At 44.2% G+C, this 19384-nt stretch overlaps 1 protein-coding gene across 1 annotated transcript in view; it reads right to left on the bottom strand.

Moving 5' to 3' along the window:
* TFEC (transcription factor EC) overlaps nt 1–3529 on the bottom strand; it is a 31932-nt gene extending 28403 nt beyond the window's left edge. Inside the window, exons 1-3 of the mRNA XM_066633430.1 lie at nt 3497–3529; nt 1904–2134; nt 586–681 (exon numbers count right to left, since the gene is read on the bottom strand). Of these exons, the coding sequence (XP_066489527.1) occupies nt 586–681; nt 1904–2134; nt 3497–3529 (360 nt within the window). The remainder of the gene's footprint in view (nt 1–585; nt 682–1903; nt 2135–3496) is intronic.
* Nucleotides 3530–19384: the final 15855 nt, after the last annotated feature.

Genomic DNA, 19384 nt, shown 5'->3' with positions numbered 1-19384 from the left:
CCTATTACTTTCTCTCTTTTTGAAAAGCCAGTAACCATCTCCTGGTAAGCAAAACTGAACATCACATACCAAGATGAACTTTGAATCTTCCAGGGACTTTAGTCTAATTAGTGTAAAATGTGCTTGACAAAGGCATTTCCCTTGATGTGGTCTTGTGCAGTCTTTTTAAGTTGCTGAAGATAAGCAAGCAGGGCTGTTAATATTTAGTCTGAGGCTTTCCCAGCAAAGATGCATGAACATTTGATGACACCACAGCCTGAAAATTGTTCCTACCCACAACACTAACCAGGATGTGTTGAGAATACACTTGAACCTGAGACTGAAGCTCAGAGGACCAAAATGGCTAGCAGTGCAATCATGTCTACTTAGAAGTAAGTTCCATTCCTTTCAATGGCACTTACTCCCAGGTAAGTGTGTATAGGATTGTAGCCTAGGTCTGTCTCTGCATGTCAGAAGGGAAGGCTTTGTGCCTTTCATTGTCATTCACTGTCGATTATGAATTCTTATAATGTAAATGCAATCGATTACATTTCTCTGTGGAATTATCCATCCCATTTGCAAAACACTGTACCAATAATCACTTACAGTTCTTTGCATGAGCAGCGATGCCTCAGTGCAACCTATCCCTTCGTCATTAAAACTGGATTCCATGTTGATGATGTCATCGATAACGTCTTCCATCTAAAAAATATAATTGCCGAAAAATGCAATTGAATGGCTAAAAGAGGAAGCTAAACTACAATGTTAAATTAAAACATTAAAACAAAGAACTAACCTTTGACACAAACAATGCCACCATCAGTCACTTATGTGTATTTTTATATAGTAATCACCCTCAACGTGTCATATAGACAGTGCATCTCATCAGACAATGCATGCAATGATTCTGCGCCTGTGATGATGATAATGATTCCGTGTCCATGATGATGGCTGGATCCCAAAGGATCTCCTCTATGGAGAACTCGTGCAAGGAAAGCGCCCTACAGGTAGACCACAGCTGCGATACAAGGACATCTGCAAGAGGGATCTGAAGGCCTTAGGAGTGGACCTCAACAGGTGGGAAACCCTGGCCTCTGAGCGGCCCGCTTGGAGGCAGGCTGTGCAGCATGGCCTTTCCCAGTTTGAAGAGACACTTGGCCAACAGTCTGAGGCTAAGAGGCAAAGAAGGAAGGCCCATAGCCAGGGAGACAGACCAGGGACAGACTGCACTTGCTCCCAGTGTGGAAGGGATTGTCACTCCCAAATCGGCCTTTTCAGCCACATTAGACGCTGTTCCAGAACCACCATTCAGAGCGCGATACCGTAGTCTTTCGAGACTGAAGGTTGCCAACAAGAGTCCATGATTATCATCATTGCTCTGGGCAATTGTGATCCTGGCCCCTGTGCTCCCCGGCGCCAGGACCACAAAATGACACCCCCCCCATGCCAGCCCGCTCCCCAACAGGCATGTCCAGAGTCCTTCTGAAGACCGGAGAAGCCACTCATTGCTTCCACTGCCTCCAGAAGGCCTGCTGAGGCCTCCAGAAAGCCTAAACATGTCATTTCTAGTTTTTGGCAAAAAGCAGATGAACTTTAGGCCTTCCTGAAGTCTCAGAAAGCCTTCTGGGGGCTGGGAAGGCCTTGGGTAGCCTCCCTGGCCCCCTGTTTTCTGTAAAGGTTGGGGGAGGGGCTCACGGTGACACCCTCCCAGGTGGCTCCCAGGAGCATTTGCCCCCTGACCCCCCCCAAGGTACACCAGTGGCCCTGGTCACCACTCCCTCTAGCAACACCTCTGCCCAACAACGGACATAGATCATAACAGTACTGAAGAAACTGGGGAGCCTTTCCCCATCTTGTCAATGCCATCTCATTGGGCAGTCAACATTCATGAGGTTTCAACCCATCTCACAGTGACATGCCATACCACATTTTCATGTTCTTCTCCAAGGGCAAGTAACTTGGTCACTGGGCTTCCAGGAGTGCTGATATCACTGGTCGGAGGCATATGCCCGCTCCTTAATAAGGGTGTAGCTCCTGGAGAATGGACTGCATGGGAGTGAGACAGCTTGGCATCGAGGGTCAGGTACTGCTTCACTTGTTGCCTCTGAGTTTGCTGAATGTGATACCTGGTTGGATGCTCCAAGTGGGTCTGCACCTATGAAGAAGAGAAGAACATAAACATTTTTTTCTGAGACATGTTCAATGGTTCTTGATAACAGTAAGGGCATGAATCCCAATTTATGCCCTGTTTAGGGAGTGATGGTTTGCACTTGTCCCCGGATGGGGCTGACATTTTTCCTTTTGACCTGCAGCAGGGTCTTCTGGGCATTTGTTGGGATGGTGGGGGTGATGCACTTGGCTACACCCCCCCCCAATGTGGCAGGTGGCATGCAGGCAGACAGGAATGAGGGCTGGGATATATGCTGTGATAAGCAAGGTCAGGGGTGAGCCAGGCCTGCTCTGACAACACTTGTCAGGGTTGGGGAGGCTGGCTGGCAAGCCCCCTGGCTGGATCAAGCTAAAGCCAACACAAGGCTTTTCCTGTGTGGGTTGGTGCTGTGGGTTGGCTTTTCCTGTGTGGGGTTGGCGGTGATAAGCTAACTGACAGGGTGCCACTTTGAGCCATGGTGTGACACCCATTGTGATCAGAGGGAGGTAGACGGCTAGCACCATTTCCCCCAAACAGCGCCAGGAGCTGTGGAGGTGCCAAACACAGATCAGGACCATAGCATGAGAGAGCATTAACCTCTACTCCCTTGTACTAGCTTCCTAATGAAAATCCCTCCCCCCCCCTCCAAATAAAAAAAAATTATGGGTGTAAATAATAGTTTCCTTCATGGGGCAAATAGCAGCTTGAAGAAGGAGAATGAAGACAGAACAGGGTTACAAGTTTAACCTCCTTCCCTTGTATCAAGATCCTAATCTAAATCAGGGGATCTACGGCTTTTAATACATTAAAAACACATGAAATGCCAAGTTTGACCTTCAGTTTGACTCAAAAAGTGAATATCACCACTAATCCCATCAAACCAGCAATACTACATTTCTAAGCAAACAGCAAATCTCAACCTTGTGGAATTTCAAAACGTTCAGACCTTTCCCCAAAAAATAATGATCTTCCGTGGTTATTTTTTCTACCATGGAGAAAAAATACCACTTAATTGGGGAAGAAGCTAAGCAATTAATCTACATTGTCCAGAAGACAAAATAATCTAAGTTCACATCTAACATTATTTTTATAACTGTCGCTGTGCATGAAGTATCCATTACTATGATAAGATAGACAATAAACATTACAGCATATCGTTCTAACAACAGAGGTACTAAAATAATGACTGCTACAAACTGACATCATACACAGTTACCTGAGAGTAAGTATCGTTGAACCGAATGACTTTTATTTCTGAGAAGATACAAATAAGGTGGTCCTATAAAGTTTTACTTTTGAATTTAAAAAAAAAAAGAGGAAGAGAGGTTTACTCACCACCCAAACTAATACGCATTTTTGTTAGCTCACCTTATAGTAAGAGCAATCTGTCAAGTTAGGCATCATTGAGGTTTGATGCAATCAGACAAATTAAGACTCCAGAGATAGCAGGTTAGATTATCACTAACCGACCCCAAGCAATGCAGTATTCTCAGTGCCTCTGTTAAGAATGGATAAAGCTTTAGAGCTGCCACGGAGCCCATATAAATTAAGTGGTCATGCCCAAAGAAGCCAGTTAATTATAAAAGACTAGGCAATTCTTTGATTACGTAGACTGACAACCACTACTTCAAACAACTCCCAGCTCAGAGCTTGGCCACAGTGCATCCTGTGCAAGGATCTTGAGTTCACAAATATGTACTGTCACATTCACCCTCTGGCTTTCTGGCTAAGTTATAGCATGACGAATGATCATTTACTCTTGATAGATTGCCTTCAAATGGCGCTTAAGACTGAAACAACGGTTAAGCTTTTTCTACAGCTCTTCATGTTTTTGTTCAAATGATCCTTTCACCCAGACCAGGCCGAGACCAGGTAGTCTTGGTAGCCACATATTAATACATGGCATTTAGTGTAATTGCAATCTGTGGCATCGCTAGGGGTGACATGCATGGGTGACACCACTACAGGTCAAAATTTTTAAAATCTTGATATTTTCAATTAATGCCAGCATGTTATATATCATTTGATGAGTAATTTCATGCAGAATGCAATGAAACAAACAGCATTGAAATATCTCTATTCTATCAAAGTTATCACCAAAAAGCCAGCAGGGGTGGGGCAATGGTACCGAATCACATCCACCACCCGTTGTGTTGCCCTGCCCACTGCATGGGAGGAGGTCCATCATAGGGGTGATATGCTGGTCCTCCTGCATCTGGTGATGCCAACCCTAGCGATGCCACTGATTGTAATATACTAATACATTTTGCATGTCCATTCTAACTCAGCCCAATTTACTTAAACAGGAATCATTTTCCCCAAAAATGTTTGGGAGGATCACAGTAGATCTGGGCAGGAGGTCTGGTCTAGAGGGTAGAGCCTCCATTGGCCTGAAGATAAAATCAGAAGGTCGCCAGTTCGAGGACACCGGCAGCTCCCTGAACGACTGAGAATGGTGAGACCTTGAAGCAGCTGACAAGCCGAGCTGAGTGATTCCACCTGCTCTTGGTGTGAGCAAGAAGCGTCTTAGCTGCCCTCCATGTGAGAGATGGAGCTGCTTGTCAGCCTGCATGGGAGAACTGGAGACCAGAAGTGAGACCAAACCAGGAAGATCCATTCTGAAATGTTGTTGGTTCTTGAAAGAAAGAACTTCTATGTTTGTAAAAATTCCCTTGAGGAATTTAGAAATTCCTGCCTATGTAAAGCGCCTTGAATAAAGTCAGAGGAGTAATCTGATGACCAGAAAGGTAGTATATAAATACCTAGTTGTTATTATTATTATTATCTCCAGATACACATGGTTGCAAGGGCATTGCTGGTACTACAGCTATAGGTCAGTGATGGAGCAGCTGTTTTGCATGTAGAAGAAGTCAGGTTTAGTTCCTGGTCTCTCCAGCTGAGAAGGTTCGCTGTCCTGATACCGCAGAAAGTCAGTGTAGACCAGGGATATTAAACTCATTTCAGACAGAGGGCCGAAGGTGCCAGTCACCACTTTGGTATTCTTCTGCCACAACCTTTCAATGTCTATTTGTAAATCTTTGTATTCTGTTGTATTTTTCCTATTCCTTTTCTTCTACTCTGCTATCACCTAGTATTGCTATGTCAATGATTTCAACTTGTTTTTCTTTCTTCTCGACTACTGATATGTCTTATGCGAAAGATGTTTGTCTGTCTGTAGTCAGATGTCCCATAATATTTTGGCATCTTTTCAATGACTTTTTCCAACTTTTTCAGATAAAGAGGCTCTTAATGCAAAGAGACAATTGGTATCCAGTAGCCTATGCAGCCAGTGACTGTCTGGCAGGGAGTGTCTGTTTACACAACAAAGGTACTAGATTGGGCTGAATGTTTGCTTAACAACCTAATCACATAACAATGGGAATCGGAGAACGTACCCGTCGTCGTTAAATGGCGCACACCTGTACTAACTTTGTAAAATTTGTTTATTTATATATAACTTTGTAACTTCATATCTAATCACACCAATAAACACGCTTCTCTTGCGGGCAGCTGCAGCCAGCGTTAAACAAATCGTGGCTACAGCCTGCTGCCGCTGCCATCTTGTGGTGGCTTCTCCGCATACCCCTGCCACCAGGCACCCAGGCCTGGAGACCCCCACCCAGTTACCCTCTTTGTATACCACTGGTTTCAACCTAGCTAGGTCTGCTCCATTTAGATCACAACACTACACATGTCTCCATGGCCCAGATGTCCAGGGAATGAACTGTCCCCTTGTGTAGCACAAGTCCTGGATTCAAGGAGCTGCTACCTCACTAATCCAGTTCATAAGACCAGGATGTAAATGTTATCCTGCTAATTGGGTAAGAGGCACTTTTTCAAGTGGGTGCTCCTTTTTTTTTTTTTAGCAGGGGGAGAGTAACTGGCCCACCTCACCCCAGCACTGTCTGTTTTAGTGGCTGTCTGCTGGTATTCTTTTTGCATCTTTTTAGATTGTGAGCCCTTTTGGGACAGGGAGCCATTTAGTTATTTGATTTTTCTCTGTAAACCGCTTTGTGAACATTTAGTTGAAAAGCGGTATATAAATACTGTTGTTGTTGTTGTTGTTATCATTATTTGAAAAAAAAAACAAAAACCAAAAACACTTAATATTTCTTTTTTTGAGTCTCTACACTCCATACAGAACCTCCTTTCAGTTCCTACGCAAGATGAGTAATTACTGAAGAATATATGTCTTGTCTAGAAGGAACGTGACTGTGTGTGAAAGCTCTGAAGTTAAAACAAAACACTCATGTGACATTAAATATAGTCTTTTACATTCAGTTTAACCTTTTGACACCGTATTCTTCAACAAATTTTGAACAAAGGGAAGCAGACTCAAGAAACAACTATATTCATGGCTTCCCCTCCCAGTTTTTTTTTAACAGCATAGGCCACTCTAAACTCATTATCAAACTGTCTATTTTAGTACCGCTATCCTAAAAATAACTCTTGCATCTGTAAGTATATGTGTGGTGGGGAGGGGAGGTGTCTTAAATTCGTTCTCTATCATAGCTGTCAGGCATTATTAAACCTTCTTGCATTATAACTCAGAAAGAGCTATCTTTAGATATTTCCTTACAATGCTGTAGCACCAGCACAGAGAGACATTACGCGAGTGTCAGAGTCAATGTGATGAAGCAGATAAAGGGCTGGACTGAAACTTGGGTGAAAATCTCTGCTCTGCCGTGGAGTTCATGGAATCGTCTTGTGCCAGTCCCTGTCAACTGAACTGACAACACAGGACTGTGATGAGGATAAAATAGGATGACCAGTGGCATAGCTAGAGGGGGTGCCAAGCACTAAGTTTTGCAGGGAGCCTCACCGTGGCATGCAAGCAGCCCCTCCCCCTCCCCTTCGGAGCCATTCCGGGTGATGGGAACAAAATGGAGGTGATCAGGATCTTGGAGGCAGGGGGAGGCATTCTGGGGTGGAGGGAGGGCAGGGCAGAGTGAGGAACTGGGTGGAATGGGGTCAGACCAGTGGAGCCCTGCTCTGCCGAATCCTATGCTCCCTGTAGGGCTGAAAAGCACAACTCAGAGCTCCTCCAGTCTATGCCAACAAAATAGTCAGCACAGAATGGAGGCAAACCATTGTGGCCCCTGCACCCTTACTTAGGGGAATGAAAATCCCTTTCCCCCAAGGAGGCCATGCCTCTGAATGCAGCGGTAGCCATTTTGGTGCCAATACACCTGGCAGAGCCACAGGGGATAGGATTGGGTTGCCAGTCCTTCCTCCACCTTATTTCACCGCCTTCGTCAACCCCCCCCCCCCACACACACACATGGTATTTGGGGGGGAACAAGTAAACACATCAGGTCATGTTACGTATTATGTATGATGTCTAGTTTGGCCCTAAAATGCACCCATTGGCTCAGTTGAGGCATAACTCTAAGCTAGTGATTTTCAACCACTGTGCTGAAGTGTGATGTGCCACAAATGGTCCGCAGGTGGGCTGTGGGACTTTGGCCAGGATCATTTATTAGTAGGGGACTTGGGGGACTTGAGCCCCCTGCTGGCAGCATGATGTGCCGTGTTAAAAAATTATTGTTAAAAAAATACACATAGTAGCTTGTTAAAAGTACCGGTCTGTAGCATTTCCCCAAATGCAGCCACGTACCATGGGAGCATCACGCCTAATATATTAAAAATAAAATATTGAAATGAATGTGGACCCACCTGAAATTGATTCATGACCCACCTAGTGGGACCTGACCCACAGTTTAAGAAATACTGTGTTAGAGGGTTAAAAGCCCAGAAAGTCCTCCAAAGTATATACTCACTGGTATAAATTCAGTTATTGTTTCCATGTAGGCAGCCCAATCCTATCTAGTGGAAACAGCACTGGATATAGCTGGCGCAAGTCCTAGAGAAACCATGTCAGCAGATCTGACATGGGAAGGTGATACAATATGGCATGTGCCAGTGCTACTCTTTCCCCCTTTTGGGTCTGATCCACACACCCCGCCCCACCTACACCTCCCCCCCATGCCCCTTCCTGCCCTCTCCTGCCCCTCCACTGCCTGGCCCAGAGCTGACCTGATCAGGCACATGTCAAGGTTTCTACTGGCGCCTGTGGAAATGCCAACATAAACCAAGCAATCTGAATTTTGGATTTCCTACAAATTCAGAGGAAAAGAGAAGCTCAGATTCATGGTGAAGAGATCAGAGGAATGACACAGCAGTTGTCTCACGGCAGTTTCCCATCAGCTGGGAAACCCACAAACATTAACACATTGTGGAAAAAAAAAACTGAGAAAGGGATCTTGAGGTTAAAAATACATATCTATAATTGTGGTTCCCCACCAGTCCCTTACAACTGCAACTCAGCTAACTGAAAATGTAAAGGATCCGTCGGCTTGCTGTCAGCGAGATAGCAAAAGCTCAAGTTTCGTTTCCGCTTCGTTCTGGAACCAGCCACAAGGAAGCTATTTGAAAGCAGAACTTTTGTTAGAAGTGACAAAGAAACATCAACAACTCACACGTTTGTATAATTTTAACATGAAAGCTGCAGACTTGCTAACTTCATAAATTAATTCTGTTAAGGGTGTTCAGTGTCGGTGGCGTCACGAGGGTTTGTGTCACCCAGTATGGGAAGCCTGAGCGTCGTCCCCCCCATGATGGACCTCCTCCCATGCAGTGGGCAGGGCAACAACTTAGGTGGTGGGTGAGATGGTACACCATTGCCCCACCCCCGCTGGTATTTTGGCTATACCTTTTGCTGGAACACAGATATTTCAGCACGGTTTGTTTCATTGCATTGCACATCAAATGGTATATAAAATGATGGTATTATTTCTACCGACTGAGATTTTAGCAATTTTGGTCACTACTGGTGTCACAAACACACACACCCTGTGAGCATCACCAGGTGTGGCTCACACACCCCCTAGCGACACCACTGTTTGGGATATATCTGCCCTAAACTTCAACTGCATATCAATCTTGAGGCGCAATCCAAACCTGCGCTGGAACAGGCAAGCCAGGAGGCAAGGGGAAACACTTTCCCCTACCCCTGGGTAAGGGCTGCTGGCCCCAGTGGGTCTCCTCAGACTTGCACCACCTCTGGAGGTAGCACAAGTCCAAGGAGAGCGGAGCGGCTTGAAGTTGCTCCTTTCTCCGTGGGGACGGTTTTGGGATCCGTCATATCTGCTGAGTCCCAGCCCCGCCTCCGGCTCCCCACAAGCCCACCCCCGGGGCACCCATTGCCCGCCCAGAAATGCCTCTTCCCTTCTCCTCCCCGCCCCCCACGCCTACCTTTGCCACTTGTGTCAGTGCAGGTGAGCCAACACAAGTGGCTGTGGGGAAGCCGCCGCTGAGGCTTATGTCAGCCAATGCAGCTTCCTCCCACGGAGGTCAAATGTGCTTTATGGCACATTTGCAACCCTCCTGGGCTGGCCCAAGGGACTTGAGTCAGCCCAAGTCAACTTTAGGATTGTGCCCTTAGTGTATTTGCCATGCTTTTCTCTCCCCCCCCCCCCCACAAACTGGGTGTTGTAATCTAATAACACTACTGAGAATTCTATAGGAAACCTTATTCCTGTTACAGAACAACTGTTCCCAGGAGTCCCAATGGATAAGGTTAAACAAGCCTAAGGCTATAGTTTAGAAGAACAAATAAACAAATCCTGCAAATATTTACAGCAAAATGTTCCTTGTTCACCTTACTTAGAAGGTGATTCCAATTCAGACATGTTATTGCGCAGGAAAGATAGTATTTTGTCCACTCCAGATTGAACAAGCATTTAGAACCACAAGCTCACCACTTTAGATGGTGCAGATCTGAGTAGTCCCATTCAGGCCACTGCTGTGCAACACAGGGTAAGGGAAAGTGATTTCCCTTACTCTAAGTTGTGATGCAGCCAGACCCAACCCTGTGCTGGATATTGCACAGGCCAGGCTTCTTCCGGCGTTGGTTAGAACTTCAGCCTATAGACCTGAAATCTCATGCAAATTAGGCATTTCTCCCACAAATACTTTCTTATTTGTTTAAAATTGCCGCTACTCTAGCAGTATTAAGCTTCCAGTTGAAGCACCTGAAGAATCTTTGGTATTGAAGTGAACCTTTTCCTGCTGGACAGAAGCAGAGATGCATGCTACAGACCATGCTCCAAAACATGTTTTAATGCTCCCTTCTTTCAGTTTGGATAGTTTTATTTCAATAGCAAAGATTCTCTAGATCAGTGGTTCACAAACTTTTTAGCACTGGGACACGCTCTTAAAAACAACACTCTGTCGAGACCCACCTAGGTTTCTCAAACTTTAAAAAGGAGGTCTAGAAAGAAAGAAAAATGAAAGAAAGAAATATGCTGTTTATTTATTTATAAGTAATAATAACCAGAAAAAACCCCTCAAAGTTTATCTTTCTAGATTTTCACACACTTGTAAACTGCAGGAGCTGAGCTCTTTACGGGGTAATTAGCAGCTACAGGATTTGATTTGTCAATAGTTTCAGGGCTTGAGGCAATTAATTATCTGATCTTTCCATCACCCTTTGGTGACCCACCAAAAATCAGGTACTGACCCACAGTTTGGGAACCACTGCTCTAGATTCCTTGACTGATAGCCAGTGCTGTTTCCACTGGGGGTCTTGGGAAAAATCCCTGCACTGCCTCACCATGGCACCTCCTGCCAGCCCCCTGATGGCCATAAACCCTTGGCTCATTCTCCCCTGATTGACCCCTAATTCCAATCCTGCTGGATAGTAGCTGTAATCTTAACAGACAAATAAGAAGGTTTGTGTCTGTGGAGAAAGTGCATGAGATCCCAAATGACCTCAAGTTTAGATATTAAACATAAGAATGTATACAGGAGTGTGTGTGAAAAAGAAACAAAATATTCATTTGCTGAGGTCAATACAGTATCATGAAATTAGCTGTGCATTTTAGATTAAACCAGGGGTGGGCATTCATATAAGTTCGCTAACGTATTCATTTCTGCAAATTTATGTAATTTTTTTTCAAATTTGAAATGTTCATTAATTCTTTTTTTCCTGGCCCCTGACACAGTATCAGAGAGATGATGTGGCCCTCCTGCCAAAATGTTTGCACATCCCTGGATTAAACAATCAAGGTGCAACAGAAAACGTCATTTACATAACAGCTCTGCGTTCTGACTGGTCATTCTATAAGCACATGTCTGCCACAGAAAACTGGAGAACTGCCTATTAAGAACATTCCTTTGTAGACTAAACTTTCAGCCATGAGAAAATGCTAGAAATTGTAATGCAAGAAAATATCTTGTGAATTCTATAGTCAGTTTTGTAGACATTTACCAGCAGTGATCAGCCTTAACCTACATTAATTAAAGAAATGCAAAATACATTCTTTTTTTCTAAGTAAGAAAGCAACAGAACAAAATAAACATACAATACGACCCAAAAACAACAATAGCAGAAAGAAAGAAAGAAAGAAAGAAAGAAAGAAAGAAAGAAAGAAAGAAAGAAAGAAAGAAAGAAAGAAAGAAAGAAAGAAAGAAAGAAAGAAAGAATTGCATAAAATGATTTTGGTCTCTTCAATAGTTCACAGAAAGCCAGAAGTAATATTAACTTGATTACCTGCCAGGATTAATTGGATTGGGGCAATTTAAATAATCGCCCCTATCAAACAGCACCAGCTCTCATTCCCCTGTGACTGGAGTGAACACGACTTGCTAACAACCAGTGAGAAAGGAGCAGAATATTTGACAATGAATAACGTATGGCTAATGGGTTTGTGCAAATTGAGAGAAAAGGAAAAAGGAGAAGTGGTGCTTTGGGGTATTTCCTGAGCCCTGGCAGGAATTTTGGATAAAGAAGAAGAAATGACACAGCAGTAACTGAAAAACTAGTCAAGATGCAAGACCGAAAGCAAAGAATACAAGGACAGGCTTGTTTCTAATTACACAAAATTGTGGGTCTGAAATTTTTTTTTCAACATGTATGGTGGTTTTATATGAAACTGGAGGTGCGGACTCCAAAAATGGCATCGGTTTTGCCCCATCATGTCTAGTTTTGGAGATGCGGCATAATTTTGTTCACGAATGGTTCAAGCAGCTTCCTCGTGAGTAAGTCATGGCATAGGCTACCTCTCGAGGAAGTGGCTCGAACCATTCACTAATGAAGCTATGCTGTATCTCTGAAACTAGATGCAATAGGGTAAAACGGATGCCATTTTTGGAATCCGCACCCCAAATATACCCAGGAATAGGTTTAACTTTTAAGACAGCAAAATGTGTGTTGGCCTGTGTTATCTGTAATTGATTTGTTTCTGATTGAGAGACTGCCAAAAAAAAAAAAAATCACACATCCCCAATTCACTCACAGACTAAAAATTCTTCCCCTCCCCACCAGCTCCTTCCTTTAAACTTTTCTCTCCCTCATGCTCATCTCGAGGTTGACACTTCCACACATCTCACTCAAACAAGAAGGCCAGAGTTTTACCTCCAACTGCAAAACTGCTCTATCATCACTGACTTTGTGTGTGTGTGTGTGTGTGAGACGGGGAACATACACAGGTTTTCTGTAAAAACATACGTCATCCCTATCTACTCTGAAGCAATGTCATGTATATTGCAGTGAAAATTATTGCCTGCTCTGAGTATTCCCTGCACAGTTCAGTTTATTTATTCTAACGGATCATATTTTAATTTGCTAAGTTTTAGCTTCAATCGTTTTCTTGGTACTTTCAGGCAATCAAATGTGCACAGATATGCTTAACACCAGTTTGTGCAAAAAGGCTCTTCAGTTTTCAGTCATCACCGATTGCCATCATCACAGATTCCACTCCTGTCCAAAACCAACCTATGGTGAGTCCTAAAATGCTAGATTAGCCATTTTCGACCACTGTTCCATGGCACACTGGTGTGCCGCGAATAGTCTGCAGGTGTGCCGCAGGAGTTTGGGGGATGGTCATTTATTATTACTGCCATTGGGAGATGTGAGCCCCCCAACAACAGCATGGTGTGCCTTGTCAATTGTCAAAAAACTGATGGTGTGCCTTGACAATTTTAGTACTTTGTCAGTGCGCCATGAGACAAAAAAGACTGAAAATCACTGTGCTGGACAGTGAACTGTACCACTTCACATTTCAGGTATGGGAAACTGTTAACTGCTCCTTCATACAAAATAGCTCCCTGCCAGATGAAAAGTAGCATCACAGGAACAAATTTCCTACCAGAAACTTGAATAGAATGTTGAACTTGGAGCAGGAAGACCTGGCTCAAATCCTGACTTAGCTACAGAATTCACTGGATAGCCTTGATGGTCACAAAACCTTGATCAAGTCACCACTGGATAGCCTTGATCAAATCACCAAACCTACTCACCAAAGAAACGAGGTTGTTGTGAGGATAAAATAGAGTAACCCCAGCACACCTTTATGGGTTCCTTGAGGCCCAATCCTATGGTTCCAGTGGACCCTGGCCACTGACAGAATGCATGTTGTGCCAGCAGCAGCAGCTTTGTGGCTGTCATAAAGAAGACACTGACTTGCTGCCAGGCCGCTGGAGGTCAGGCCTGAGCAGCCTCCCGTGTGCTAGCAGATGGCCAAAGCTCTGCTGTGGAAAGTAGGCCAGTGGGTAACATGGGGGAGAGGAGGGTAGAACAAGAGATGGAGTGAAAGGAACAGGGTGGTGTTGGAGCTGGGAAGAGGGCAGACTGGGCCCAGAAAGGAGGTGGGTTTGGTGACAGTGATGTGATCCGCCTGCATGACTCAACACGGACTTGTGCCAGCTACCGAGCTGACGCAGTTGACCCATAGTGGCTGCTGGAGCTTAATCTGGGGCAAGGAAACAAATGTTCATCATCCCAAGGAGGCCTCCAGAGGCCAAAACTCCTCAGTGGGATATAGCAATAGCCACATTGGTGCCACACTGCATCTCTGGGCTAGGAGTTATTTAGGCTTGGGCTGCCTAAATAAGGTTGATAAGGTTGATGCAATAAGAAAGGTTGATGCACCAAGGCTTGAAATACGATATGAATCTCTATATCTCTGCAGATAAATGAATTCCTTACCACGAACAGCCACAATTCCATTATAACTTACAGGTATGGTTCGTCTGTGTTAGAAATGGTGATTTTCATATGTTACACGTTAACACTTCAGTCTACAGGCAAGCTAAATTTCAGCTACATGTTCAGCTCCCGAAGCGTGACTTTCATGTTAACTACTGAAGTTTCATTTTCACTTCCAAAGGATCTGTTCACATTACTGTAGACATTCTTTTTTTTTTCTTTTCAAAAACCATTTTAGTGATACTGATTTGACATTTGTGCTTGACAAGAGAGTGAATAGATCGAGATGAACTCTCGCACCAAAACACTTCACCTCCTGCCTGGAAGAAAAAGCCTTCATAAACCTTGCATGAAAAGCAGAGCAATATAAATGGGAAATGCCAGAGCCAACTTAGATTTGTTGCTGGCCTTTTTATACCTTCAACAAATCTTTCCCCCGTCACCCATTTCTGAAAAAGGAATCGGAGCAAGTGTTGAGTCATGGCGAAGGCAAAGATTTCAGCAACAAATTTCAGCTCCACACAGTTAAGCGTGCTTATGTCTCATTGAATTTCAATCGGTTTAAGCATGCATGACTGTGAGCAATTACAATCAGAGCACAATCCAGACTGGGCAAAAGGCTGGTGCCGGCCCAGGAGTGTCGCAAACATGCTGTAAAGCACGTTCACGGCTACTTGAGAGCCAGCTAGGCTGGTGCGGACGCCCACGGCGGTTCCCGAAGGCTAACACAAATAAACAGAAGGGACCGAAAGCTACAGCAAAACGCATATGGATAGTGGACATCTTAGCAAGTCCTGAAAATCAAAAATGAAAGAACAGTGAATTGTTAATACACCAGTGTACAAGCACCAATTCTTGGTTGCTGTGGGGCAAACCGCTACACTGGGCCTTCTCAGAATATTCCATATTCACCTCTTGTTGGCATATTAGATGCCACCATAACCACTGAGGTTACGGGTTCAACCTATCCAGCTCATCCACAGGTGGGCCCTGTGATGGACATGGAACTTCAGCCATTGCCCTACCTGGCCATCCCCTGGTTCAATCCCTGACTAGAGATCACAGCTTCTCCAGTCCAAAACTCCAAAACCGACTGGCAGAATTGCACAAAGACCTGGTGAAAAGCAACCAAATGTTGCTTTGTGTTTTACAAAGAAGGAACACTGAGGTGGAGAGATTAGTGAAAAGCACAAGGCCAGCCATCTATTTTTTACAACAGTTTTACTAGCTATTAGTAAACGATGGGGAGTTTGAAGTACTGTACTTGCCAATCTATTACAAATGGTCTAGACAGTAATTCCCAAACTGTGGGTCAGAACCCACTGGTGGGTCGCAACCTGATTTTTGGTGGGTCACCAAAGGGTTATGGAAAGATCAGATAACTAATTGCCTCAAGCCCTGAGGCTATTGAATAGATACTGTAACTGCTAATTAATCAGTTCCTGCAATTTGCCAGCTTGTGTAAATAAAGAGATAAAGTTTGAGGGTCTTTTTTCTGGTTATTATTACTTATAAATAAATTTTTAAGAATTGTTTCTTTCTAGATCTCCTTTTTTAAATAAGTCTAGTAAACCTAGATGGGTCCCAAGAGAGTGTTATTTTAAAAAGTGGGTCCTGGTGCTAAAACGTTTGGGAACCACTAGTCTAGGGATTTATCAATAGAGCAGGATTTCTACATGTCCCCTGCCCTATGTTGATCAAATTTCAGATTTCTGTCCATCACAGAAATCCCTAGTAGCACAGTGAGGCACAAATATCTTGATGATATTTGCTACATATTCGATGAAACCACTTACAGAAAACATTTGACTAAATTTATATGGGTTTAGCTAAAAGAGAGGGAAGTGTACACTCCTTGCCCTTTGTCTCTTTACTGATAAAGCACGATGATCTTACCCCTAACTAGAACTGTCTTGCCGCCTCATGTTTATGTAAAATAGAAATTTGGGAGGAAGAGGAAGAAGAAAGGAAGACGGCAACATCAGACGAAAGTATCAAAGGGCTTGCCGCAACATCTTAAGGCTTTTATCAAAGTAGTGAGAGAATACATTAAAGCGACAATATATAGGTAGCTTACATGTGACGGGACTATCAACTCAGCAACATCTCTGATGAACAAGATTGCGTGCATGCTTTGCTCGGGAGCCTGATTTCAGGTGTAGTTGTACAACTGAAGAAAACCTGGCAAAAACTTTGAGAGATGAGTCTTTAGATGTAGAATATACAAGCATTCCCCCACCTCCAGTATCTACGGATCCAGTATCTCCGCTGTTTCCATTATCCACGGTTCAAAAATCCCCCCATCATGCACCCCATCGCTCAAATGACTTTTGAGTCGAGTCTTCCTGTCACTGCTCCCAGACTCACTGGCTCTTTGCTAACCCCTACGTGGAAGCAGGAAGCACTTGGCACTCATAAAGGCAGATTGCTGAAAAGAATGCAACACTTGTCACAGAGTTCAAAGAGCTGAGTGCTGGGTGCTTCCATTTCAGAGGCAGCAAAAAGCCAGGGTGCCTGGGAATAGTGACAGGAAGGATCAAATCAAAAGCAGATTAAGGGCCATATCCTACCCAACTTTCCAGCACTGGTACCGAGCTAAACATGCGCTGCCTCCGACGCATCCTCGGCATCACCTGGCAGGACAAAGTTCCAAACAATACAGTCCTGGAAGGAGCTGGAATCCCTAGCATGTATGCACTGCTGAAACAGAGATGCCTGCGTTGGCTCGGTCATGTCATGAGAATGGATGATGGCCGGATCCCAAAGTATCTCCTCTATGGAGAACTCGTGCAAGGAAAGCGCCCTACAGGTAGACCACAGCTGCAATACAAGGACATCTGCAAGAGGGATCTGAAGGCCTTAGGAATGGACCTCAACAAGCGGGAAACCCTGGCCTCTGAGCGGCCTGCTTGGAGGCAGGCTGTGCAGCATGGCCTCTTCCAGTTTGAAGAGACACTTGGCCAACAGACTGAGGCAAAGAGGCAAAGAAGGAAAGCCCATAGCCAGGGAGACAGACCAGGGACAGTCTGCAGTTGCTCCCAGTGTGAAAGGGATTGTCACTCCCGAATCGGCCTTTTCAGTCACACTAGACACTGTTCCAGAACCACCATTCAGAGCGTGATACCATAGTCTTTCGAGACTGAAGCACTGGTGCAGCTGTGCCAATGGGGCATGCACTGCATTCTGTGGGGGGGGGCAATCACTGAGGCCTCCTCCAGGTAAGGGAATGTTTGTTCCATTTCCTTGGGGATGCATTGTGGTTGCATCTGTGCTGGAAACTTGGATAGGATTGGGCCGTAAGTCATTTGCACAATGGGGGGGGGATTTTTAAACCTCTTTTTAATGGGTTCCCTTTTATTGATAGCTTCTGTATCCACAGGAGGTGTGGGGAATGTCTCCCCTGTGGATAGGGGGGGGGGACACCTGTACTTTTACTTTTTGCACAAACTTACAGAGGTTGTATGAGAAGACTGTATCTCATAGTAAACACATCACCCTTTCATTTTCCAAATGTTATTGCTACTAACTTTAAATTATATTCGTATTCAATAGTAGCATGTCTTGGGGAGGGCAAAACAGTAAGTACCACAGGTTTTGCAGTGTGCCATGTAAGTGTCCCTTCCCACTCACCGCTGGAGCCATTCAAGGCAAACGGTTTTTCCTGCCCATTACCCTTGATGCCCAAATTGCTCCGATGGTGAATGGGAAGGCCATTTACATGGTGCATTGCAACACTTACCATCCCCCCCCCCAAAATTGCTACACTACTGGTATTCAGATTATTGTAGCCCTTTTGTGTAACAGCATAGGTAGCACTAATTTTTTTTTTTAAAAAAAAAGGATGTTCACAGATCATAATTTAACATCCTGCAGCCTGATCAAAACTCTGATCCTTCCTTGATTCCCAGCAGGGAGGAGCTGAAAGCAGTAAGGAAGGCTAAATAAAGAAGAGACTTCCAGTGAAGGACAGCTTCTCCTGAAGTTAGCAAATATGGGAAGAAGCCCAGTATCTTGCCCTGATCCAAGATGACTCTTTGTATGAAGTTTATGGGGTGACCTTGGGCCAGTCACTATCTCACAAGCTAATCTACCTCACCTGGTTATTGTGAGGTTAAAATGAGAAAGGATAAAATCTTACATACCTCCCTGAGCACCTTAGGAGCTAATAAGAATATTAGGGAGGCAGACCTGAGAACCTGGAAAGAGGGGTGTCCCATCCCTGCGTGGCAAAGGTAGTCTTTTTGATACAAATTGCCATTAACTATCTGCAACACCATTCCACAGTTTGACATTTACGTATCCCATAAAAAGGATCGTACAAGAGTACTTTAAGGTGGGGGGGGAGCATATTTTAAATACACAAGCCTTAAAATAACAAATCACCCGACCTAAAAAAAAAAAATCACCTGGCAGCTATCTCACAAATGTCCCCCTTTTGAGAAAATGTATGCCAGATCCCACTGTGTTAAGAAAGATAACAACAAACACAGAAGAGGTGGAATCATTAATTATCTCCAGCTATACACGCTTAAAAGTGCTCACAGGAAGTCCTATTTTTAAACACGTTTGTGCAGATATCCAGCAGAGAACACGATAGGCTTTTCAACAGACTTCTATATACACATCTACAACCACTCATGGCATAATGTCACTGTTTTGTTTTTTTTATGAATACTCAACAGTCTTTTGTTAAGAAGGCAGCAGAATAATAACAGCCAGCTTCTGTATGTACCAGCACCAAGGTTTCAGGCTTGCTTAAACAAAAGGCAATTGTTTACAGACTACTATGGTGGTGAAAGAAAGCTATAGATCAGTTTAATGTAAGGCAAGGAGATACTGTGAATGAATCCCTCCACGACACCCCAGGCTTTACGATTGAACTACCATAGTTCAACTACGGGGGCCTACCTCCACCATCCACAAAATCAGACAGTGGCTTTATTGAAAGGGAAAGCATCTGTTGAAGTTTGAATTAATATTATCAAGTATACTTGAACCGGCAAACCACAGCAGGGAGCTGGGTATTCCTGGACAAAATGCCTCCCTTCCCCATCACCTATGCTGCAATTTCACCACAGGAGAAAGAAAGAGCCGTTTCAAGGAGCTTGCCCACTGCCAACATCCGCTATGCTGGAAAGTAGTAAATTAAGGTTAATTTACCTCCAAAGGTGTAAACAAAAAACTGCCCACAATATTATATATAAACTTCCTCCCATGGAAACGTCAAGTTTTCATTTTCTGGGTAGCGATGCCTAGGCCTCAGAGGA

The sequence above is a fragment of the Tiliqua scincoides genome, chromosome 7 (assembly GCF_035046505.1).
Source record: "Tiliqua scincoides isolate rTilSci1 chromosome 7, rTilSci1.hap2, whole genome shotgun sequence".
NCBI classification, from domain to species: domain Eukaryota; kingdom Metazoa; phylum Chordata; class Lepidosauria; order Squamata; family Scincidae; genus Tiliqua; species Tiliqua scincoides.
The sequence above is the reverse complement of the archived record's forward strand: the minus strand, read 5'-3'. Positions and strand labels throughout refer to the sequence as shown.